Raw genomic sequence first — 26,205 nt, 5'->3', positions numbered from 1 at the left:
CGTCACCATACATTGATTGACAATCTAAATTAATAATTTGGCCAAGTGAACCAAATGAAACATTGCTAAGATTTGCTGATGAGAAAAATCTAGCTAAGGTGGCTATATAGGCCTGGTCAGTAATTTTTTTAAAAATATTCTTTTTTAAAAAATTGAAGTCACATTACCACTGTGCATGATGTGAGAGAGACCATAACTGGATTAATACAGAGGTGCTAGAAAGTTTGTGCAGAATTTTCTCCATTTCTGCATAAATGTGATCAGAGCTTCACACAAATGCTAAAACTAGATAGAGAATCCAGTTATATAAGTAACACAAAAATCATTATACTTGTTCATTCATTTATTGAGAAAAGCGATCCAATATTACATGCATTTGTTGGAAGAAAAAGTATGTGAACCTTTGCTTTCAGTAACTGGTGTGACCCCCTTGTATAGCAATAACCTCAACCAAATACTTCCAGTGACTGGTGGCCAGTCCTGCACATTGGCTTGGGGGAATTTTAGGCCATTACTCCTAACAAAACTGCTTCAACTCTGGGATATGGTGAGCTTCCTTCCATGAACTGCCTGCTTAAGGTCCTTCCACAACATTTTTATCGGATCAAGGTCAGGACTTTGACTCAGTATTTCCAAAACATGAATTTTCTTTTTAAACCATTCTGCTGATCTACTGTTCTCTTTCCGATCATTATCTTACTGCAATACCCAACTTATATTACACTTCAGGTGACGGACTGCTACCTTGACATTCTCCTGTAAAATGTCTTGGTACAATTTTGAAATTGGTGTTCCCTCAACGATTACAAGCTGTTCAGGCCCTGAGGCAGCAGAGCAGCCCCAAAACATGATGCTCATTCCACTATGCTTCACAGTTGGGATGAGGTTTTAGAGTTGGTATGCAGTTTTCCTCCCCTTTTCTTCCACATATAACAATGTGCATTTCTGCCAAAAAGTTCAACTTTTGTCTTACCTGTCCAAGGAACATTGTCCCAGAAGCATTGCAGAACAACCAAATGGTCTTTTGCAAACTTGGGACATATAGCAATGCGTGTGTTTTGTTTTTTTTTTTACAAAGAGAGTGTGGTTTCCTCCATGGTGTCCTTCTATGAACACCATTCTTGTTCATTGGGATGTACATTCCACACACAATGTAGGGGTAAATGGAACGAGCTGCCAGAGGAAGTGGTAGAGGTGGTAACATTTTCATGCTCCCTCTCTATAGTCATCAACTTCCTTGTAGTTTAGATGTCAGCCAGTCTCTGCCTCAAATGTGGTCAGCTTTACAATTCTCTGGGGAAAAGAATTCCGAATATATACAACTCAAAGAAATTACTTTTCATCGCCACTGATGTGGGCAACCTTTCATACTGAAGCTATTATGCTAGCTTCAGAGTCCATATCTACCCTGTTCATACCCCCCACCCTCCAGACAATTGTATCTTTCAATAAGACTCTCATTCTCCCTTACACCACTGAGTATACTTCCAACTTACTCAAACTTTTTATTTACTGAATCAACATTATGAACCTTTCCTGCATTGTTTCCACTACAAATACTTTAAATACAAAGGATAAAAGTGGATACCATATTTCCTCGAAGAAACTCTTAGCAGTAGCCAAAAAATTGTTGCAGAGGTTAATTCAAGAATTTTGCACAACCTGTCTACTACTCCTGCTCAATATGATTACCCATGCCACTGCCTAAATGATTAAACTGCAACACAGAGAAAAAGGTGAAAAAAAAACTTCCAATGACCTGCTTGAACATATAAAACATTTATCCTCTGCACTTGATGAGCATTTATTCCCATCAGAAGGCTGCGAGTTCTGACAGGCTGCTTGATTAGAGACCAATCTCACTTCTTCATTTTGGGTCTCTGCAGTGCTCGAAGTAGATTTCTTTGCACTCTGAAAATGTAAAAAAAATTGTCTATGTTTATTCTTTAGCTGCTTTTGTCAAGGAATCCACTTGATTTATGAAAACTTTATAAACAGATTATTCTACCTACATGAACAATTAATTTTATAGCCCTGTAGAATATTGTTTATTGCCACCATAACAAACTAATAAGAGAACTAGGATAATGTTTTCCATTTTAACATTATTTCCAATACCACCACTACAACCATCATTTCTTTTGTACTCCTTACAAAAAGGAAATGAACAGAATGCTTAACCATGCTACTAAAAAGATTGTTATCTGCTAGAGATGTCAGAACAATTTGAAAACCAGTAACATGGACAAGTTTGGAAGGAAAAAAATGATTTGAGTCAGCAGTAAGACATAACCGAGTAGTTCATTTATACTCCAGTGTTTGAAATGGCAAAAGAAAATGGAAATGGGTAATCATCTCAGTAATTTCAGAGCTTATAAAGAACACACATAGTAGTGATCTTTCAATATTAATACAAATTAATCAAGGCTTCTTGAGCCTTGAAATAACTGGACACTTGATCTCAGCCCAGTCTTCAGCTCAAAGCATTGTTTTCTACTACTTCAGCATAATGTTGTGCTGTATACCACAGCACTGAGCTTGCTGGGATCTTAGGACTATCGTAACATGAACATTAAAAAAAATGAGGCAAGTTTAAAAAGATTTTAAAAAGTTAAGCAGCATGTAAAAATACATTCATATGCTAAAATTTTAATCAAAAATTGCAGCTAACTTCAATGGTATTGTTTCATTTTACTTCCCAAGTATTTTGCACATTCACTTGGGCAAGGATTGGGGAGTTGGTGCACTTTGTATTACAATGTAGGCTCAACAAGCAGACTTTCTAAATAGAAAACTGGAAAATCTGTAAGACAAGTTTATTTGCCCCATTGGACACTATGAGAAATCCACTGGAGCAGCAGAGGGGTAGCCAGCATCTGTGTCAGCAAACAAGGTAAAAGAAATTGCCTCTGATACAAGCCTGTGCCAGGACTGGAAAGAGTTTTCAAATTAAAGTCCTAAATTGTGAGGCAAGGCAAATTTTGACGCTATTAGGCAGGAACTTGCCGGCGTTAACTAGAGGGAAATCCATCAGGATTAGAGGGAGGCTTTTAAAAGTGAGATAACAGGGCTCAAGGTCTGAATGTTTCTTTCAGAATGAAGGGCAAGGCAAAGTTGGCAGGAGTAGGGAACCCTGGAATGACAAGAGATGCTGACTCTCTTGTCAAAGAAAATTTAAAAAAATAGACATGGCTCAGATACAGGTAATTGGCATCAAGTGAATCTCTGGAGGAAAGTAAGGGATGCAGAATTATATGAAGAAAGCAGGACCGCAAGGGGGCACAAGATAGCTTAGGGAGAGAAAATTAAGGATAATCCAAAAAAAAAGGTATTTTAATTGTATAAAGTGGTAAGTAGTAACTCGGAGGAAGAAAAAGGTCCCCTCAATATCTAAGTGGACATCTATGTGTGGAGATGAGCAAGGTGCTCAGCAAATATTTCTCCTCTATTTTACTGTCAGAAAGACATGAACACCAGGAAACTCGTGAAAGTTAATGAGGATATCTTGAAGATAGTCCACATCATAAAAACAGGAGGTGCTAGACATCTTAAAATATGAGGGCAGATAAATCTCTGAGGCTTATCAGGTACCCCAAGAACAATATGGGAAGCCAGCAAAGCAATCGAGAAAGCTCTAACTGAGATACAAGCTTCATTGTTGGCAATGAGTGAGAAGCTGGAAGTCCAGAGGATTAGCAAGGTTTTGCCTTTATTTAAGAAAGGTTGCAAAGAAAAACCTGGCAATTACAGACCAGTAGGCCTAACATCTGTGGTAGGCAAGTTATTGGAGAAGATTCTAAGGAATAAAATATGCATGCATTTAGAAAGACGGGGATTGATTGGGGATATTCAACACAGCTTTGTGCATGGGTTATCTATGGAATTTGATTTTTTTTAAATGTAGTATCCAATGGTCAATGATGTCAAGGCAGTGGACATAGTACACTCAAACTTCCATGAGATTTCACTTGGTAGACTGCTCTGGAAGGTTAGACTGCATGGGATTCAGGGCAGCTAGAGAACGGCTTACAGAATTGGTTTGATGGTAGAAGGAAAAGGATGAAGATGGAGAGTTGTTTTTCAGGCACAGTTCTTTTCTCAGGATTTGGGAATCAAGAACTCACAAAGGTTTAAGGTGAAAGGGGGGATATTTAAAAGGAACCTGATGGGGTAACTGAGCAGTCAACGGATGTCGCCTGACCTGCTGAGTTCATCCAGCTTTTGTACGTGTTGATTTGACCACAGCATCTGCATTGTACTTTGTGTTTTTCCACACAGAGGTGGGTATGCATATGGAAAGAGCTGCCAGAGGAAGTGGTTGAGGCAGATACAATAACAACATTTAGAAGACATTTGGGCAGGAAGTTTGATAGATGTGGGTCAAAAACACAGGCAAATGAGACTAGCTTGATTTTTTTTTTAAATGTAGTAATCCAAAGGTCTACTCTAGTTTTGCTTAGATCAGCTTGGATGAACTGAGCCAAAGGGACTGTTTCTATGATATGGCAGAGGTCCAGGCACGACTGAGAGATCGGGATGCTGACTTCAGATCAGCTCCCAGGTCAGCAAGAGTTGCACTTTCCTGCATAATCAGGAAGGCAAAATGGAATTATTCAGAGAATATTCAGCCATTTTCTGTTAATCAGTGTCAAAATAAAAACAAATTAAATCTCAGACATTGGAGAAAAATCAGGCCCTTCAGCCCATTGAATCATGGCTGATCCAGAGTCCCACTCAATCCCATACATCTGCCTTCTCCACCATATCCTTTGATGCCCTGACTGATCTGGAAATGATCAACTTCCATCTTAAATATACCCATGGACTTGGCCTCCACGCAGAAGAAGCAGAGCATTCCATAGATTCACTTCTCTCTGGCTAAAAAAATTTCTCCTTACATCTGTTCTAAAAGGTCACCCCTCAATTTTGAGGCTGCCCCTCTAGTTCTGGATACCCCCTTAGCAAACAACCTCTCTGCATCCACCCTATCTAGTCCTTTCAACATTCAATAGGTTTCAATGAGATCCCCCTGCATTCTTCTAAATTCCAGTGAGTACAGGCCCCAAGCTGCCAAAACCTATAAATTAACCTTCGGGAAGTCTTGCATGAGGACTCCCAAGTCTCTCTGCACTTCTGGTGTTTGAATCTTCTCCCCATTTAGATATTGCTCCTTTTACCAAAATGCATTATCATACATTTCCCAATACTGTTATTCCATCTGCCACTTTTTTGCTCATTCTTCTGATTTGTCTAAGTCCTGTTACAATTGCATTACTTCCTCAGCACTACTTACCCTTCCACCTACCTTTGTCTCAGCCCCAAACTTTGCCAAAGTCATCAATTCCATTATCCAAATCATTGACAAACAATGAGAAAAGCAGCAGTCCCAATAACGACCTCTGAGGAACACTACTCAGGGCAGCCAACCTGAAAAGGCCCCCTTTATTCCCACTTGCTGCCTCCTGCCTGTCAGCCATTCCTCCATCCATGCCACTGTATTTCCCGTAAAGCCATAGGATTTTATCTTGTTAAGCAGCCTCATGTGTGGCACCTTATCAAACGATTTCTGAAAATCCAAGTAAAATAACATCCACTGCCTTTCCTTTGTCCACTCTTCTTGTTACTTCCTCGAAGAACTCTTAACAGATTTGTCAAGCAAGATTTCCCTTTATAGAAACCATGCTGACTTTGACTCATTTTATCATTAGTCTCCAAGTACCTCAATACTTCATACTTAATAAGAGACTCCAACACTTTCCCAACCACTCAGGTTATGCTAGCTGGCCTATAATTTCCTTTCTTTTGCCTTCCTCCCTTCTTAAAGAGGGGAGTGACATTGCAATTTTCCAGTCACCTGGGATCATGCCAGAATCAAGTGATTCTTGAAAGATCATGACCAATGCATCCGTTATCTCTTCAGCAACCTCTCTCAGGTCTCTGGGATATGGTCCATCTGCTCCAGGTGACTTATCCACCTTAAAGCCTTTCAGTTTGCCTAGCACTTTTTACAATTTTACTTTTTAGCAATGGCATTTACTCCTGCTCCCTGACACTCACAGACCTCTGGCACACAACCAGTATCTTCCACAGTGAAGACAGATGCAAGTACCCATTAAGTTTATCTGCCATTTCTTTGTCCTCCATTACTAGCTTAGCAGCATCATTTTCCAGTGGTCCAATATCAACTCTCATCTCCCTTTTAATCTTTATAATAATTTTAAAAAACTTCTGGCATCCTGCTTTATATTATTGGCCTGTCTGCCCTAATTTTTCATCTTTTCCCTTCTTATAGTTTTTATGCCTTTTGTTGGATTTTAAAAGTTTACAAAACATCCACCTTCCCACTCACTCTTGCTACTTTATAGGCCCTTTCCTTGGCTTTCATGCAGTTCATAACTTCCCTTGTCAGCCATGGACACCTACCTCTGCCATTTGAGAACCCCTGCCACTGTGATTCAATGTTGTTAAATAAGAAAACATGAAAACTTCCAAGGGGAATAAATACTTTTTATAGGCACTGTATATTATATATTTAAAAAGTTAAATTAAGTTAGTGTAAAATGAGGGAAAAAAAGCAGTGAGGTATTGTTCATCATTCAGAAATCAGATGGCAAAGGAGAAGAAGTTCCCAAATCATTGAGTGTCTTCAGGCTCCTGTACTTCTTCCCTGATGTAGCAATGAGAAGAGGGCATGTCCTGGGTGATGGGGATCCTTAATGATGAATGTCACTTTGAGACATCAGTCCTTGAAGGTGTCCTAGATGCTGTGGTGTTAGTGCCCATGATAGAGCTGACTTGAGCTTACAATTTTCTGCAGTTTATTTCAGTCCTGAACAATGGCCACCCCCATACCTGATGGTGATGCAACCAGTTAGAATGCTCAACAAGGTACATCTGCAGAAGTTTGCAAGGGTCTTTAGTGAGCACATGAGCTTAGAGCATGGATCAGCACATGGAGCTAAGATATTGCGGTCATTACGGAGACTTGAATGGTGCAGGGGCAGGAATGGCTACTTCAAGTGCCAGGATTTAGATGTTTCAGAAAAGACAGTAAGGGTAGCAAAAGAGGTGAGGGCATGGCACTGTTGATCAGGGATAGCGTCACGGCTGCAGAATAGGAGGAAGTTATGGAGGGGTTGTCTATGGAGTCTCTGTGGGTGGAAGTCTGGAATAGGAAGGGGTCATTAACTCTACTGGGTGTTTTTTCTAAACCACCTGATAGTAACAGAGACATCGAGGAGCAGATAGGAAGACATATTCTGGAAAGGAGTAATAATAACAGGGTTGTTGCGGTGGGAGATTTTAATTTCCCAAATATTGATTGGCATCTCCCTAGAATGAGGGGTTTATATGGGGTGGAGTTTGTTAGGTGTGTTCAGCAAAGTTTATTGACAAAATATGTAGATAAGCCTACAAGAGGAGAGGCTATACTTCATCTGGTATTGGGATATGAACCTGATCAGGTGTCAGGTGGGAGAGCATTTTGGAGACAGTGATCACAATTCTATCTCCTTTACCATAGCATCGGAGAGGGATAGGAACAGACAAGTTAGGGAAACATTTAATTGGAGTGAAATATAAGGCTATCAGGCAGGAACTTAGAACCATAAATGGCAAACAGATGTTCTCAGGGAAACATACGGAAGAAATGTGGCAAACATTCAGGGGATATTTGCGTGGGGTTTTGTGTAGATACGTTCCAACGAGACAGGGAATGGATGGTAGGGTACAGGAACTGTGGTGTACAAAGGCTGCTGTAAATCTAGTCAAGAAGAAAAGCTTATGAAAGGTTCAAAAAATTAGGTAATGATAGAGATCTAGAAGATTATAAGGCTAGCAGGAAGGTTCTTAAGAATTAAATTAGGAGAGCCAGAAAGGGCCATGAGGAGGCCTTGGTGGACAAGATTAAGGAAAACCCCAAGGCATTCTACAAGTATGCAAAAAGCAAGTTTGTAGGTTGCATTTGAGCCACACAGTTGTGGATGTAGAGAGAGTAGAGCAGTGGGTTAAACACACATCCATGAGTTGCACCACTGTTGAATATCAGCGAGGTAGAGATGTTATTTTCAATCTGCAGACTATGGTCTTCCAGTGAGGAAGTAGAGGATCCAGTTGCAGAGGGAGGTACAGAGGCCCAGGTTTGAGCTTTTTGATCAGACCTGTTGGAATGATTGTGTTAAACGCTGAGATATGATCAATAAACAGCAGCCTGACATAAGCATTATTATTGGCCAGGTGATCCAAGGCCACTTAATAAAAATAATGAGATTACATCCGCTGTTCACCAACTGTGGCGGTAGGCAAATTGCAGTGGATTCAGATCTTTGCTGAGGCAGGAGTTGATTCTAGCCATAACCAACCTCTTAAAGCACTGATTGCTACTGATTACAATAGTTGTTAAGGCAACTTACCCTGCTCTTATTGGGCACTGGTATGAGTGCTGCCCGTTTGAAGCAGCTGGAACTTCTGAATATAGCAATATGAGATTGAAAAAGTCTTTGAACACATCCACCAGTTGGTTGGCACAGGCTTTCAGAGCCCTACCAGGTACACCAATGGGGCCTGTCGCCCTGCAAGGGTTCACCCTCTTAAAAGGCGTTCTGACGTTGGCCTCCGAGACAGAGATCACGGGGTGACTGGATGCTGCAGGGATCCTCATAGCTGAACTTTCATTATCCTTTTGAAAGTGAGCATAAAAGGCACTGAGCTCATCTGGCACTGAAACTTCACTGCCATTTATTTGGTTTTGCTTTGTATGAAGTAATGGCCTGCAAACACAAGGAAATCTGCACTTTGTGCAATTCGATGTGTCTAATGTTGCCTCTTACTTTGATTGGAATTGTTCTTTTGCTCTTGAGTTAGCCCCCTGCAATTCATACCTGGCCTTCTTGTATAATCCTGGATCACCAGACTTGAATGCCATAGACCTAACCCTCAACAGACTACAAATCTCCTGGATCATCCATGGCTTTTGATTCGGGTATGTACAGTATGCTCTCATAGGCACACGCTTATCCACACAGGTTTTAATGAAGTTAGCGACAACTGTGACATATTCATTCAGACTCGAAGATGAATTCCTGAATATAATCCAGTCCACTGACTCAAAGTTGTCCTGCAAGTACTCTTGCACTTCCCTTGTCCACACCTTCTTGGTCCTCTCTACTGGTGCTGCAGTCTTCAGTCTCTGCCTATACTGACGAAGTAGAAGTACAGCCAGGTGATCAGACTTTCCTCAGTGTGGGCATGGAATGGCACAGTAGCACTCTCGATGGCAGTATAACAGTGGCCCTCTGGTTCCACAAGTGATATCTTGGTGATAATTATTTACAGACTTTTTCAAGCTGCCCTGGTTGAAATCCCCCAAAATGATGGAGAAGCCATCTGGGCGTGCTGTTTCATGCCTGTTGACTACATTGCTCACTTCACCTGGAGCCTGCTTGACATGGGCCTGAGGTGGGACATACACCACGACCGAGATGATAGCTGAACTTAATATTGTGAATGAACACTTATAGAAAACATATAATTGAAATACTTTGCAAATTTCTGAAGCATACTACACCAAACAACAAAATAAATTAATCAGAACACATACGAGAAGAAGAAATGGCTCCGAGTTGCCAATCAGTGTTTCTGCAAAGCACAACATTCTCCTTTTCAAAGTGCTGTATGATAAGAGGTCTAGATCTGGATGAGATGAATTCTTTTCTTTAATGATTTTTGAAAGCAACTTCTGAAATAAGCAAATAACAATTAAAAATCAAATCATATTCTAAGCACATATTAAAAGTACAACTGCTACAGTTGCACTTCATTTTTACATGTATAAATATTCATTATTTCATTATATACATTATTACAGTGGATTCCAGTTAATTGGGCCATTTGTTAATCAGGGCAGCCGAGTATTTGGGACAACTCAGAGAACAAATAATTAAAAATCGAGAGAACAGCCAGGTTTCTCATTGTTTATTTGGGACACCATGCCACTTAATTGGGACAAGAGACTGCCTGCGTGCATGTCGTGTAGCGTTATGACACTACACCACGCTTAGAGTGAACAGTTTTTAAACAGCATCACTTGCATGTATGTGTGTTCAAAAGGTTGCAATTTTTGTCACTGACAGTTGGCAAGTTATACACAGGAAGACAATTCAGAACTATTTCGCTCACTACAATTCCAAGCATTCAGGCTTAGAGATGCCAGAAACAGCTGTGAGTGAAAATGAAACTATTTCACTACCTCTACAAGTTAGGAACTATAAAGAATTCAAAGGTGTTGATAATCATATTGAATGTTACAATGAAAATGAATTGGAAGATGCAATCATTGAAAGCAGTCCATTATCTGCACTATCTGTCTGTGCTGATTTGTTCATTTACAATTAAAAAACATGGCAGCAAACACTGTATGAATTCCTCCTTCGATAACTATAAGGAACTAATACACAATTTTATAGTACTGTAGTAGTTCTGGAAGTGTTCTAATATGTTCTGTATTTCATTTAAATACATGATTTGTTACTCAATTAAAGAGTAGTTTGCATTTTTATGCCTTTATTACTGTTTCCATTTAACTCCAGCAAATTGAAGGAACTGCTTAATTTGGCCAAATTGATCTGGTCCTGATGTGTCCCAATGAGCTGGAATCCACTGTAGCTTGGAGTTTGTTCCAATTATCTTCAACTCAAGCCATGGCAAAAATGAAGCAGAAACTGGATCGAATCATTTACAAACCTAATCTTGTATACACAGTTATAATTGATATAGCACTATTATATTACATGGAAGAATCACAATCTCCATTAGTACTTCTTCACCATTATCTATTACGTACTTACTCAGACCAACCATTATCAATGGCCTACACTAATGAGACTGATAAGAGTGTTTCAAATCGTTCCTATTTCAGTCTCTTGCTGACTGGAATGTAGCTGGTGTTATTTGCAATTTTCTAACCATTTACAAATAAGGGAGCTCTATTTTAAAACTGCAAAGAATGTGGCAGTTAACACAGCAAGCCGTCAAAATTTATTGAGTGGATTTCAATGAAGTTCAGATTCCTCAGCATGGGAGTTGATGCACGCAGGGACAACTATAGTAGTGTTACACAGTATTGATAACATTCTTCTAGAGACACTGAATAACCAACTGTCACCTCAAAGATGAGTAACTTTAGACTCTTCAGTTAGAAGACTACAACAAAAAATAATCAATGAGATTGAAACCAATAGGTTCAGTATTACTGGGATTCCAAATATTGCTTAATGGCTTTGCTTAACCAGAAATGGCAACACAAGCATTTAACAGACTAACATCTGGTACTGGCAAAGCTTTCATTAGCTTTTGTTTGGAAGAAACTGTCCACCACTTTTCATATCTAGTTGCTATAGTATTTTCAATGTAGCCTCTTTTACACTGACAAGATCAATGGTAGACTGGGCAATTGATATGCACAATTGCAAACTAGAAGAAAAGTACGTTCTATCCCACTTGGGGAGCCTACAACCCAATGGCATGAACAATGAATTTTCCATTTTCAGGTAATCCACTTCTCATGTTCCTTTCCCACTCCATGAAGTCCATTTATGTTTCCTCTCCTTTTGCTTATTGTTTGTAGATCTGTATGCCCACTACTCAGACTCCTATTCAACTGTGTTTGTCTCCTTGACTACACTCCCTACTATCTCACCTACCAGGCTCTGTCTGCCCATCATCCCTCCTTTGTTTCCACTTATCAACTTCCATCCTTTGTGTATACCATCCTCTCCTTTCCTCCACCTGCCTATCTGCCCATCACCCCCCACTCCACTTCCCTCCACACTCCCAGTCCCGATGCCTGGTCATGGCCACCTTTTTACTTCCACAGACTGAATTCCTTAACTGACTGAATTCCTCCAGCAGCTTTTTAAATCCAGAAATCAGAGTGGAGTTGGTGCACAATGCTTCCATTCTTTGCTCAACTACTACTAAAAGGACATTATCAGCATTTCTACTAATAGAGTGCAACACACTACCACTCTGAGCATCATTTTGAAAGACTTTCCTCCTTGCTATATTTCTCTCCATGATCAAAAACATGTTATAGATTAACCAAATGGCAGTATGGCCACCTCCTGCACCTTTTGAAAAACTTTAGATTTGTGTTTTGGCATATCCTTCAAACCCAAGCACATTGCTTGACAAACCTTCAGATTCATGGCAAACTTGAATTGCAACTTACTTCACAATAGATTCAAGAAAAACATTACACATACTATTTAAGCAAGACCATGGGAGTTATACTTCTATTCCTTCTTTCCTGATACAAATGTATACAACCATTGTTATCAGGGTGGAAAAAATGACAACAGCAAAGACCAATAATATAACATAATGCCTGCCACAACACAAAGAAACCTTATTTTACCACCCCAGATTAAGTAATTACCCCAAACATACCTGGTCAATAGTATCCTTACTGCAAAGTTGCTCCAAAATCTTAGATGCTTCTTGAAAACGGTTATTCTTAATAGATTCAACCACAGCCTTTAGAGAAGACCAAAATGTTATTCATGATGCAGAAAAAAACTTACTAATTTTGCAAAAACTTTGACTCCCAATCATCTCAACATGATTCACGATTCATGAACTACAATTTAGGAAAATCAATGGTTACTACTCCTAGAGCCCATCTTGTAAAGGAGAAAAGCAGAAAATCAACTTCTAGGAGTTAACTGTGACAACACCATTGTCGTCTTTGTAGATTTTCTGCATCCCAAGCATTACCCAAGAGGCTTAGATCCCCTGTACATCATCTTAGCATCCTTTCAAGATAACACCTGAAATATTCAGATAATACAATACCAAATTTTCCTGTTAATCTTGGCAACCATTTTAAATTTGATGAAATTGAAATGCTGACTGCTGGACTTAGCTGACTAATAGGTAGATGCTTTCTTCAAAGCCTTGTAGTAGATGAATTAAAATCAGTAAGTCAGGTATGACTAAAAGCTATTACCAGAACGCTTACTTACTATAAATACTCGGACATTACTAATTGTTACATTTATATCACATCTTACTTCAATGCCTCAGAAATATCTCACACCTGACTACTCATAGTCAGAGTACTACAATACAGAAACAAGCCCTTTGGCCCATCTAGTCTATGCCAAACTGTTGTGGTCCCGCACCTGGCATACCCTTCCACTACATGTACTTAAATGCCAAAATTCTCTTAAATGTTGAACTTGAACCTGTATCCACCACTTGTGCTGGCATCTCATTCCACACTCTCACCACCTTCAGAGTGAACAAATTCCCTTTCATGTTCCCCTTCAATATTTCACCTTTCAGCCTTAACCTATAACCTCTAGTCTAGTTTCACCCAACTTCACTAAAAACAGCCTGCTTGTATTAACACCTCTCATTCTCCAGGGAATAAAGTTTCCTAACCTCTTCCTATAAATGAGGTCTTTAAATCTCAGCAACATCCCTGTAAATTTTCTCTGTATTCTTTCAATCTTATATCTTTCTTGCAATTAGGTGACCAGACTGCACGTAGTAGTCAAAATTTTGTCTCCCAGCATCTTATACAGTTTCAATATAACACCCCATCTCCTGTACTCAATACTTTGATTTATGAAAGTTAATGTTTGTGTTCAATTCTGCTGACCTCATTATAGGAAGGATGTGGAAGCTATAGAGAGAGTGCAGAGGAGATTTACCAGGATGTTGCCTGGTTTGGAGAACAAGTCATATGAAGCAAGGCTAGCAGAGCTGGGACTTTTCTCTTTGGAGAGTAGAAGAATGAGAGGGGACTTGATAGAGGTCTACAAGATTATGAGAGGCATAGATAGGGTGGATAGTCAGTACCTGTTTCCCAGGGCACCAATAGCAAACACCAGAGGGCATATGTACAAAATTAAGGGAGGGAAGTTTAGGGGAGACATCAGGGTAAGTTTGTTTGTTTTTACACAGAGGGTTGTGAGTGCCTGGGATAACTTGCCAGGGATGGTGGTGGAGGCTAAAACATTAGGAGTATTTAAGAGCCTCTTGGACAGGCACATGGATTGAAGAAACATGGAGGGTTATGGGGTAGTGTGGGTTTAGTACTTTTTTTAAGGATTATATGGGTCGACACAACATGGAGGGCTGAAGAGCCTGTACTGTCAAAAGCTCTCTTTACTACCCCATCTATTTGTAACACCACTTTCAAGGAATTATGGATCTGTATTCCCAGTTCCCTCTGTTCTACTGCACTCGTCAGTGCCTTACCGTTCACTATGTAAGTCCTATTTTGTAAGGCTACATTGTAATAAGTTATATCAGTCATTCTGTTGTACTAAAATCTCACATACAAAAAAATTGAATTGGTAAAAAAAAAAACACAAGTGCTAAACTAACCTGCTGCACCAAAGCTCCTCTGGTCTCTTGGAACAAACCCTCATCCAGTGATAACTCTGTTTTCATTTGGTCCAGAATTGATAAAACAGATTCCAGTGGAAAGGTATCTTTCCCTGAAAATCAAAGGATCATAAATCATGATAGCACAGAGTTGAATAATTTGTTCTTCAAATTTGTGTTAGGCTTTCAGCAAAGAAACATGGTCATCCATTTCTCACTCTCTCCTAACCCAACAATTCCTTCAAGTGCCCTTTTGCAATGAACTCTACACACTAATCATACAGTAGCTGCACTGTGTACCACCTAACAAATCAATAATACCATTTAAGTATACCTCCAAAACCATGGAGGCCTCTAGCATCAAAATAAAAGGAGCTGGCACAGATTTCTTGCCAAAACACACACCATCTTGACCAGGTATGTCAATGTTTTTTCACTTTTTCATTGCTATTAGATTTCCGCCATCTGTAAGGAGCTTGCACATTCTACCCTTGACCCCTTGGGTTTCCTCCCGGTGCTCCAGTTTCCTCCCAGAGTCCAAAGACATACTGGTTGGTTGGTAGGTTAATTGATCATTGTAAATTGTCCCATGATTAGGCTAGGGTTAAATCAGGAGTTGCTGGGTGGCACAGCTCGAAGGGCTGGAATGGTCAATTCCATACTGTAGCTCAATAAATAAAAGCCAAAGGATACCATAGAGGTATATTCATCTGCAGTTTATTAACACCTTCTCAAAGGAATGAGTCACAAACAAGTATAGGAAAAGATCTGAAATCTGTGGCCTCTGGTTCTCAGTATCTCCATTGTTACGTACCAGCAGCAGTAGATATGAAATTGAGTCGGGTTTTTATAAATAAACTACAAAATTTATTACCCTCTACTCAAAAACATGGAAAAGTAAACAAATGACAAACTTAAATGGAAGTTAACAGTGCTATGCGTCCATAGTTATCAAACAGTCGAACTTAAAGATAATTCTTAATAGATCTTGTTCAAGCACAGTCTTGAAGTGGTAGTTAAATTAAAGTCCAGATGATTCATAAAGTAAGTGAGAGGAGTCTTCCGGAACCAGCGATGAGCAATTCTTGAATAAAAGAGAAAACCGTCGACGCAGATCCAAGCTGAGAAATGCCTTTTCTGAAGATCCCGAAGAATAAGGTTTCTCAAAGGAACTGACCTTTCGCCGGAGGTGGTCACCACACACCCAAGACCATGCAGGGGTTAACCAAAAGTGTGTGCCACAATTCACATCAAACACTTTGAGACACACAGAACGTCACTGATTTCTACTCAATTCTTTGGGTTCATACGAAGCTGGTAATCCTTCACTCTCTCTCCTTCTACGATTACATAACCACCAACTGCGACTCCCCAACAAAACAACTACGCAACAAACTACGGTCTCCCCTGCTCCCCGGAACATGCCATCACATGACATGCCATCACCCCACTATCAGGAGACAATTACATCATACCAAAATCATGAGACAATTACATCACGCTCACGAGAAACTCACCGGACAGGTAACATCATTAAGGAGAACAGTTTTCCTATACTGTTTAGACCTCATTGTTCTGAAATCCACAGTTTTTATCTCAATCTTTTCTGTTCTTAGGAGAAAAATTCCACCCTTCGATGGAAGCAGTCTCACATTTCTTAAGGATTCACAGACTTCCTAAAATGTATTAATCAAAACTAAACAAGTCTCCAGCTGTGACCAAACCAGTAATACCATATATTCCAGGGTATAAGCCGACCCCCCCTCCAACCAATTTCAAGGTTAAAAAAGTGACTTTTTCATGTTACCTTTGTATAAGCCGACCCCTTTTGTAGAGGTTTCTGATTTAACCAGAAACGATCACAAGATCTCACATGCTGGCACTCAGCTTTGCCGGATCCGGACCCTGGAAATTTTGTGAACTAGTACCTGCTAAGAAAACAGGCCTACACATTGTACAGCGTTATAGGTGAATTCTTAATAAATAAATCAGGAAGAGAAATTTTGGATTAGGTTTCCAATGGAAAAGAATCCACTGAAATGTAACCCCCGTGAAACCATTTAGCGCCCATCGTAATCTCGTTAAAACATAACACGGGGTGGTGGAATCAGTACGTGTACTCAGTATTGAGTTTGTGACCACCATGTATAAAAGATTAAAACAAATGCGATATGATGCTGGCTTCAAGCTGAAGGTTGTTGATTTTGCTAAAGGAATGAATAATTCTGCAGCTGCTAAGAAGTTTAGTGTAAACGAGAGAGTGGAGAAAGGCAGAGGATATGCTGAGGGAAATGCCAAGACGAAACATGCAAACTGCGGGAAATCATGCCAGTGGCCAGAACTGGAAGAAATAGTCTTAGACTGGGTGAATCACCAGCGATCATCTGGATACATTGATACCAGAGAAATGATTAGAGTTCAGGCGTTGAAATGGGATGAAAAACACCGTGAGGTCAGCAAAAATTTCAAAGCTACGCGAAGTTGGTTCACCCAATTTATGAATAGACATGATCTTGTAGTGAGACAAAAAACAAAGATTGCTCAGAAAATTCCCGTGGGGTGTTGTTTATGTTCAAGAACGCTGCTGGATGAACGAAGCAAGTTGCTTGAAGTGGGTTAAAGAGGTGTGGCGTCTACGTCCTGAAGGTGTCAGGAAAGAAAAATCACAACTTGTCTGGGACATGTTCAAAGCGCACTTGTCAGGTGAGACAAAAGCAGCAATGAAAGCTGAAAATATAAATATTGCAGTCATCCCCGGTGGTTTGATGTCCATGCTTCAGCCATTAGATGCGAGTTTAAACAAACCAAAGAATTCATGCGTTGACAGTGGAACCAATTTGACTCAAAAACAGCCAATAAATATGACCTGTCTTCCGTGTATTTGTTTTTTTCCCCAAAGTTGGCACCCTTTGTACAAGTTGACCCCCTAATTGTAGGACTAAAATTTAGGGCCAAATTCTCAGCTTATACACTGGAATTTATGGTAAAAGTTAATTGTAAGTTCCAGTGTTCTAATATACTACGCATTTTCTTATGAAACCCTAAGCTCCTTTAAGTTTCTATTAAACCATTAATCACTGCTCTACCACCACACTTTAATGTAAAAGGGCCTCTCCTCATTTGTAGCTGGGATGTAGATACTGATGTGGCTGAAAATCCAAGAACTTAGTTAACAAATTTGAAAGCTTTATGAGAACAAAGTCAGAAAAATATTTCAAAGTATTATGCTAATATCAAAGTCAGAAATAATAACTCCCATTAAGAGCCTAGATAAGTAAATTACTTACCAAATTTGGTTAGAAATTGTATTGTGAGCAGATTCTTTCCAATCTCCTCTGTGTCGATGTACGGTCGATTAAGGACAGCTATTATTTGAAATAAAGTAAAATGTATATTATTAAAAACCTGATTTTTAAAATATCTTTTGAGCAAATACACAAATTTACAGATTTTTCCCATCAATCATTCTATCAAAATCTATGTTCTTTATTTATCACTCTAACAGAAACAGCTTTTCTGCTATGTTGGATAGCTGAGATCCAATGCACAACAGACTTTCAAATCTATTGAGCTCTCTCTCATGTGAGATTACCAGGCAGACAATGGAAAAGATTCAATATTGTGTTCAAAGGCTCCTCAAAGAAATTCAGCATTCACTGACTTCTAGGTATTTCTGATCTGTAATCACTCAATGTGAAGAAGTCTTCAAGTCCCAGCTGATAAAGGCAGGTGTTTGTCTATCTGAAGTAACATTCCGGTACTTACAAGGATTACTTTCTCTACAGTTCTGGAATCCAACCATTATTCACTTGCTTTGGTCACCAGCAAATGCATTCTCAGCATCTGAATCAGGTTTATTATCACCGGCATACAGGCATGTGACGTAAAATTTGTTAACTTAGCAGCAGTTCAATGGAATACATAATATAGAAAAAAAAACAATAAAATAATAAGTAAATCAATTACAGTATATATACAGTGAATAGAATTAAAAAGTCCCAAAAAATAGAAATAACATACATTTTAAAAAGTGAGGTAGTGTCCAAGGATTCAATGTCCATTTAGGAATCGGATGGCAGAGGGGAAGAAGCTGTTCCTGAATCGCTGAGTGTGTGCCTTCAGGCTTCTGTACCTCCTACCTGATGGTAGCAATGAGAAAAGGGCATGCCCTGGGTGCTGGAGGTCCTTAATGGTGGATGCTGCCTTTCTGAGACACCGCTCCTTGAAGATGTCCTGGGTACTTTGCAGGCTAGTACCCAAGATGGAGCCAACTAAATCTACAACCCTCTGCAGCTTCTTTCGGTCCTGTGCAGTAGCCCCTCCATACCAGACAGTGATGCAGCCTGTCATAACCCCATGCTGAATTCTGTAACATTTTTGTACTCACTTTGTCCAAGATCTTCCTTCAGTCTGGAACTTTCATAAGACCCTGACAAAGGTGCAGAATTTGGCCATTCAGCCGATCAAATCTGCAATGCCATTTGATCATAGCTTATTTAGTTTCCATCTGCAATATCTATTTTGGTACAATGGATGAAGTTTAATTACAGTGTAGCGATGTGCTCCACATAGCTCTGAAATAACGACACGCAGTCGGTAAGTCGTTTCGAGACTAGTTTATTCAAACTTCGCTGTACTGGCATTTAAGTCCCTAGCGCCTGCCCTCTCCAGGCGGAAATGACATCAAAGGTGCATTACCAAAGTCTCCCCCCCCACGCGCTGGCTATTTGTGAGCCGGTTCGCCTGTGCAAAGTGGGTCGCCACAACAGCATTTAAGTCCATGAAATTACAAGACCAACAAAACTTCGTGCACTTAATCCTTATGTCACTAATACTCCCTTTGATTATTATTTCTACTTTCCCTTGGAAAGAGGACAGTAATTTTGCTGATGGTATACTACAAACTTTCAAACGGTCAGCAGGACAAGATAGCATTTCAGGTCAGGTATCCTTCCTCAAAAAGGAGGCATCCATTATTAAAAATCTTCACCACCCAGGACATGACCTCATCTCATTACTACCAATGGGAAGGAGATACAGAAGCCTTTTAGGAACCACTTCTGCCCTTCCACCAGATTTCTGAATGGTCCATGAAAATACCTCGCTGTTTACTGCATAGACTGTACTGCTGCCACAAAACAACAAATTTCATGACATATGCCAGTGATAATGAACCTGATTCTGATCAGAACTGAGAGAAAAACCACTTAGCCTAGGTCACAGAATTATCTATTGAACAATGGAGATAGGTGGAATGAAAGGGAAGGATCATGATATATGAATACAAAGTACACTGCAGATGCTGTGGTCAAAGTAACATGTACAACACGCTGGAGGAACTCAGCAGGTCGGGCAACAACCATGGAAACAAGCAGTCAACGGTTTGGGCTGAGATATATGAACACATTACAGTGACAAAGAAACTTTTAGGAAGAATCTCAAATCCAAAGTATCCGTTTCATTTTCCAGATTCTGCCTGACCTGCTATTTTTATTTAGTCGGCCCTCCTTAGGGTTAGGATTAGTTCCGGGTCCCCTCAGAGATACCAAAAAATGAGGATGCTCAAGTCCCTTATTTAACCTGTTTCAGTGCGCTGGACTTTAGGACCCAGCGGAACTTCTGACCTTATTTAACCTGTCTCCGAGCGGAGGTCTTTAGGACCCAGCAGAGCTCTGAATCCACAGTGTTTCTGTTCATGAAAATAATCACGATCACAATTGAAAATAAAGTGGAAATAATAAAGCAATCAGAAAGAGGTGTCATTGGAAAAGCATTAGGCTAGTCGATCAACGATTGGAACAATTTTAAAGGACAAAGTGAGAAAGGCCCTAGCCTGATGAAAGCTACAATTATTACTAAGCAACACAGTGGTTTAATTATTGAATACATAAGTTTCTTAAGTGTTTTTTATGCATATAAAGGTTAAATATATACACTATTTTCTAAGATAAACATTTGATTAACTGACGCTAAATAATACTGGATGTAGCCGTTCCGACTTACTTAGTAAGAGAACTTCTAATTTTTTTTCGATCCCGATCCACGATAACCTACGCACATCCTCCCGTATACTTTAAATCATCTCTATGTTACTTATACCAGTACAATGTAACTGCTATGTAAATAGTTGTTATACCTAGATAGATAGATACTTTATTCATCCCCATGGGGAAATTCAACTTTTTTCCAATGTCCCATACACTTGTTGTAGCATAACTAATTACATACAATACTTAACTCAGTAAAAAAATATTATATGCATCTAAATCACTATCTCAAAAAGCATTAATAATAGCTTTTTAAAAGTTCTTAAGTCCTGGCGGTAGAATTGTAAAGCCTAATGGCATTGGGGAGTATTGACCTCTTCATCCTGTCTGAGGAGCATTGCATCGATAGTAACCTGTTGCTGAAACTGCTTCTCTGTCTCTGAATGGTGCTATGTAGAGGATGTTCAGAGTTATCCATAATTGACCGTAGCCTACTCAGCGCCCTTCGCTCAGCTACCGATGTTAAACTCTCCAGTACTTTGCCCACGACAGAGCCCGCCTTCCTTACCAGCTTATTAAGACGTGAGGCGTCCCTCTTCTTAATACTTCCTCCCCAACACGCCACCACAAAGAAGAGGGCGCTCTCCACAACTGACCTATAGAACATCTTCAGCATCTCACTACAGACATTGAATGACGCCAACCTTCTTAGGAAGTACAGTCGACTCTGTGCCTTCCTGCACAAGGCATCTGTGTTGGCAGTCCAGTCTAGCTTCTCGTCTAACTTTACTCCCAGATACTTGTAGGTCTTAACCTGCTCCACACATTCTCCATTAATGATCACTGGCTCCATATGAGGCCTAGATCTCCTAAAGTCCACCACCATCTCCTTGGTCTTGGTGATATTGAGACGCAGGTAGTTTGAGTTGCACCATATCACAAAGTCCTGTATCAGTTTCCTATACTCCTCCTCCTGCCCATTCCTGACACACCCCACTATGGCCGTGTCATCAGTGAACTTCTGCACATGGCAGGACTCCGAGTTATATTGGAAGTCTGATGTGTACAGGGTGAACAGGACCGGAGACAGTACGGTTCCCTGCGGCGCTCCTGTGCTGCTGACCACCGTGTCAGACCTACAGTCTCCCAACCGCACATACTGAGGTCTATCTGTCAAGTAGTCCACTATCCAATCCACCATGTGAGATTGCTATCTCCATGTGACACCTGCTATGTGTGCTGAACAAACCAGATGGAAATGGGGTCCAAGGGGACCCCCCCCCCCCCCCCCGGGAACTATGCTGCTAATGAGAGAGAGAGATATGAAGAACAGAGGTAGAGGCACGAGAGAGAGAGAGAGATATGAAGAACAGAAGTAGGGAGAGGGAGAGGGAGAGGGAGAGGGAGAGGGAGAGGGAGAGGGAGAGGGAGAGGGAGAGGGAGAGGGAGAGGGAGAGGGAGAGGGAGAGGGAGAGGGAGAGGGAGAGGGAGAGGGAGAGGGAGAGGGAGAGGGAGAGAGAAGAATGATTTATGTATAATGGCTTTTTCACTGATGGAAAGGTAAACAATCTTTTGCTGCAAGGATACTTCTTTACTTGTTAACATTCTTGCTGAGACAGCAGGGAGTGGACTAGTTTGATGGACATGGACATGTGGAGTTGATGGATGGCTGATACCCCGTCAGTGGGGATAAAAGACAGGTCTGGGGAGACACCCTCAGACACACCAGTGGACACTGAAAGTGTTGTGCACCCACAGGAAGGTGGGGGCCTGGAGGATCGGTTCAGGAGAATCGGTCTGGAGCACGGTGGATGAAGGCAGAACAGTGGGGACTTGTGTGTGTGTCCGCCCTTGCCTGGGTGACGAGTCCATCACTGAAGAACAGTCTAGCCTGGAACAGAAGGGTCACAATCGGTGAACCCAACGGTACAACGGAACAAGACGACGACGGAAGGTTTGCCTGCTGCAGCTGCTCATCTCTTGCTCACTCTCTTTCTCTCTCTCTAACATTGCAACAACTACCTCAGTACGAACTGAACTCTATATTCGCTTATGACAATTCATTTACCCCTAAACTTTGATAGAGCTTGTTTTTTACTGTTGATCCTTATTCCTACACTTCTGTTTTTACTATTGCTAACCTGTTTTATATGTATATTGGCATTTTTGATACTGTATTGTTTAGTTTACTAATAAACACCTTCAGTTACAGTACCACCAGACTGCAATGTATCATTCAATTTCCGCTGGTCTGCTAACCCAGTTATGGGGTACGTAACATACCGCATTGTTTAGGGAATAATGACAAGGAAAAAAGTCTGTACATGCTCGAACAACAAGTGCTGGAAGAGCACTTTCTGGTTTTCTCGATTCGCAGTTGGTTGAATTCGTGCATGCGGAGCTCACGGATAAGGAGGGCCAACTGGATTGACATACAGTACAGAATAGGCCCTTCCAGCCCTGAGAACCACACTGCCCAATAACCCCTGATTTAATCCCAGCCTAGTCACGGGACAATTTACAATGACCAATTAACCCAACAACAGCATATCTCTGGACTGTGGAAGGAAATCGATACACCAAGAACCCCACACGGTCACGGGGAGAAGGTACAAACTCCTTACAGACAGCAGTGGGAATTAAACCCAGACTGCTGGAATTGTAAAGCATTCTGCTACCACTACACTACCATGCCACTCTAGCATACTGTTCTTGTTAGCCTGATTCAACTGGCACTATTATTTCACCCAATCGGATATTATCCCTTAGTTCTGCCTTGTCCGGTACACATTCAGTCCAGAGGCTCACAGCTTGGTATGGCAACTTCTCTGACAGAGACTGCTAGAAACTGCGGAGTTGTTGTCACAGCTCAGCACCTCACAGAAACTTGCCTCTCTTCCACAGACCATCTCCTCGTGCTGCTTTGGTAAAGCAGCCATCATAATTAACCATCCCAAACATTTTCCCTTCTCCCCCTCCCATAAAGTAGAAGATACAAAAGCTGAAAGTCATGTACCACCAAGACAACTTCTATCCTGTTAATGAATTGCCTCAATAAAGTGCACTCTTGATCTTGAAATTTACCTTGTTATGGACCTGCACCTGTTCTGCATGATCTATAACTATAACACTTTATTCTGTACTCTGTTATTGTGTTCCCTTGTATTACCTCAGTATACTGTTGTAATGAAATTATTTGTATGGATGGCATGCAAAACAAAGCTTTTCACTGTACCTCCGGACACGTGACAATAATAAACCAAATGAATTAATTTAAACATAGACCAATTTGTTTCTCTCTCTGAAGAGTAGGAAAGCTGAATGATTTTGTCTCTCCTCTACTGCTGTCTGACCTGATGAGTTGAATACAGTTCGTGAAAATTTTCACAGATACTTATCTATTACTTAATAGCTTTTACTTAAACTTTTGTAAGTCCTGATGAAGAGTCTCGGCCCGAAACGTTGTTATATTTTTTTCCCGTAGATGCTGCCTGGTCTGCTGAGTTCCTCCAGCATTTTGCGTGTGTTGCTGGATTTCCAGCATCTGCAGATTTTGTCTCGCTTTTTTTAAAAAAAAGTACTTTTATTCTGAAACATAACCAAAGAGTGATGCGCGAACGCAGCAAGCTCACCAATAACGAATTTAGCAGGTTACATTTTCTTTAAAAAAAACTGAAACTACATTTTCTGGAAATAGGTGCATCCCTCTTTTGAAAGGTCTCGGGCCTGGACTTTTAAGTTTCTCCTTCCAGGATAGTCAGCTGAGTTTTTCCAACGTTTGTTTTCCCCCACAGTTTACTTAAAACTGGCCTTGTCCCCGTTTGTTAATCTGACTTTTTAAAACGTAATCTCATTCTCACCCGTAATCACATTTAGAATGGCGCAAAATTCCTCGTACTCGCCATCTCGAAAAGCCTGGACAGCACAATGGAAGTTAAACTCCAAAATCCAATGGTTCACCAACCGCTCGGGATTCCGGAGATCAGCTTCAATTCCGCCAGACGACATGCAGTTTGATCTTATCCCCATTTCAGATTCCACCAAACCTCCAGCTGATCCTCTAAGCTGCACCTCCGATCTCCCAAACAACCGCCCCGCCATTTCGCACTTAAACTAAAACGGAAACTGTTGCGCGTAACTCAGGCGTCACAGCCTCACTATCCATGATGCATCGCGCCACCGAATGGCACAACAAACCTCCATGTTGTGAAGGGCTAAAGCTGCGGTTTGCTGCAGGGAGAGACTTACAGTCGAAATTATATACTTCTTCCCCTCACTCAATTCCTGGGAATGCTAGTTTATTGATAGCACACAGCAAACACCAGTGACTGAGAGCGATTAGTCACTTCCATCCTCAACTACGCCCACATTCAATGCTTCCATTCTTTGGAAACTTGGAAGCCTACTTATAGCTAGGGGAAATACATTTTATAATCTTCATATATATGATGTTTATTAACGTGATTACCCAGATTATAATAATTTATACTGCAAGATAATGTTTTTATAAACGTTCAAATAAGTTTAAGCATTACACAAAGTACTGGAGCTCAGTAAGTCAGGCAACATCAGTGGAGGGAAGTGCACAGTGGATGTTTCAGATCAAGACCTAGAGTCCAAATGAAGGGTTTCAACACGAAATATTAACTGTTCACTTCCCTCAAAAGATAACACATGACCTGCTGAGCTCCTCCAGGATTTTGTCTGTTGTTCAACATGCCAACATCTGCAATCTATGTCTCCCAAGTTCAAAGTATTATCCTCTTAGGTCATGCTGGTCAGTAAAATCCACATCCTATTTCTTAAATTGGTTTCAATTCCATTTTTCTCTCTTGTTCTCCATTATCCTTAGCACACCTAAATTTCAGAAGTCCATCTGTCATAGCAAAGAATTCAAAAAATTCATAAGCTTCAGGGCAAAAATTCTTCTCAGATCAGAATGTCAAATATAAATCACCCTGTGGAAGTCCATTCTGGATAAAGTCACTCAGAGATCGTATAAGTACAAACTCTTTATTCAAAGCACCCGGGGTTTACTCAGTTAGTCGCTCAAACAGTCTATCTGTGAGTATTCCTGCCCGATCCGCCAGTTAACTCACAATTCCCCTTACAGAAGAGACATATTCATTCAGATACCTCCACACAAGCTGTGATACCAAGCTGGAGTCAGACTTATCTGTTGCTTGACAGTACTGAAAGACTAATTACAAAATAGGCATAATGGCCTAAATGCACAAAACAGACTGGAGCTATCCTATCTCTATACATGACTGCACAAGGAGATAAGCATCCTAAAACCCTAGCTGGCTACCCTCAAGAAGAAATATTGCTCAGCATTGAATAACAAAATTAGCACATCTGTTGATCATTAGTAGTTTCTTTCAGAAAAACAGGCTGCTATTGTTTAACTAAGTGTTAACCCTCTTAGATATTTCATCAACCTCTTCTCAATACCATGCTCTGAGTTTTAAACTTGCCTCGCCAAGGGAAAAACCAACATCACATCTACCTTGCAATTTCCCTTTAGTACCTTAAAAATATCAGTAAGATCACTTTTCATTCTTCTAATGTCCAGATCGAATAGGCCTATTCTGTTCAATCACCTGTTAAACTATCCCATCGTGGTGCCCAGTGCCTTTTGTCAAACATCATAAATATATCCTACAGTGACATATGCAACATCATTATTGTGACACCACAATGTGTATTTCAGAGGTAGCTGCTGTACATTTAACAGATTGTTCATGTAAGCTAAAAGTAGTGAAAAAGGACTCTCTGAGCCAAGGGCCTTTAGATGAAGCCTGATGTTACAAATGCACTTACTAAA

The 26,205-nt window shown here is 40.5% G+C and overlaps 1 protein-coding gene across 2 annotated transcripts in view; it reads right to left on the bottom strand.

Moving 5' to 3' along the window:
- Nucleotides 1–24,517, bottom strand: part of terfa (telomeric repeat binding factor a) — a 38,816-nt gene extending 14,299 nt beyond the window's left edge. Inside the window, exons 1-6 of one of the 2 annotated variants that reach the window (XM_073070275.1) lie at nucleotides 24,239–24,517; nucleotides 17,679–17,756; nucleotides 14,392–14,504; nucleotides 12,445–12,531; nucleotides 9,599–9,736; nucleotides 1,760–1,911 (exon numbers count right to left, since the gene is read on the bottom strand). In XM_073070275.1, the coding sequence (XP_072926376.1) occupies nucleotides 1,760–1,911; nucleotides 9,599–9,736; nucleotides 12,445–12,531; nucleotides 14,392–14,504; nucleotides 17,679–17,756; nucleotides 24,239–24,479 (809 nt within the window). In that variant the 5' untranslated portion in view covers nucleotides 24,480–24,517. The remainder of the gene's footprint in view (nucleotides 1–1,759; nucleotides 1,912–9,598; nucleotides 9,737–12,444; nucleotides 12,532–14,391; nucleotides 14,505–17,678; nucleotides 17,757–24,238) is intronic. The other variant, XM_073070276.1, reaches the window with a different exon arrangement.
- Nucleotides 24,518–26,205: the final 1,688 nt, after the last annotated feature.

Source organism: Hemitrygon akajei, chromosome 17, assembly GCF_048418815.1.
Source record: "Hemitrygon akajei chromosome 17, sHemAka1.3, whole genome shotgun sequence".
In the NCBI taxonomy this organism is placed as follows: Eukaryota; Metazoa; Chordata; class Chondrichthyes; order Myliobatiformes; family Dasyatidae; genus Hemitrygon; species Hemitrygon akajei.
The sequence above is the reverse complement of the archived record's forward strand: the minus strand, read 5'-3'. Positions and strand labels throughout refer to the sequence as shown.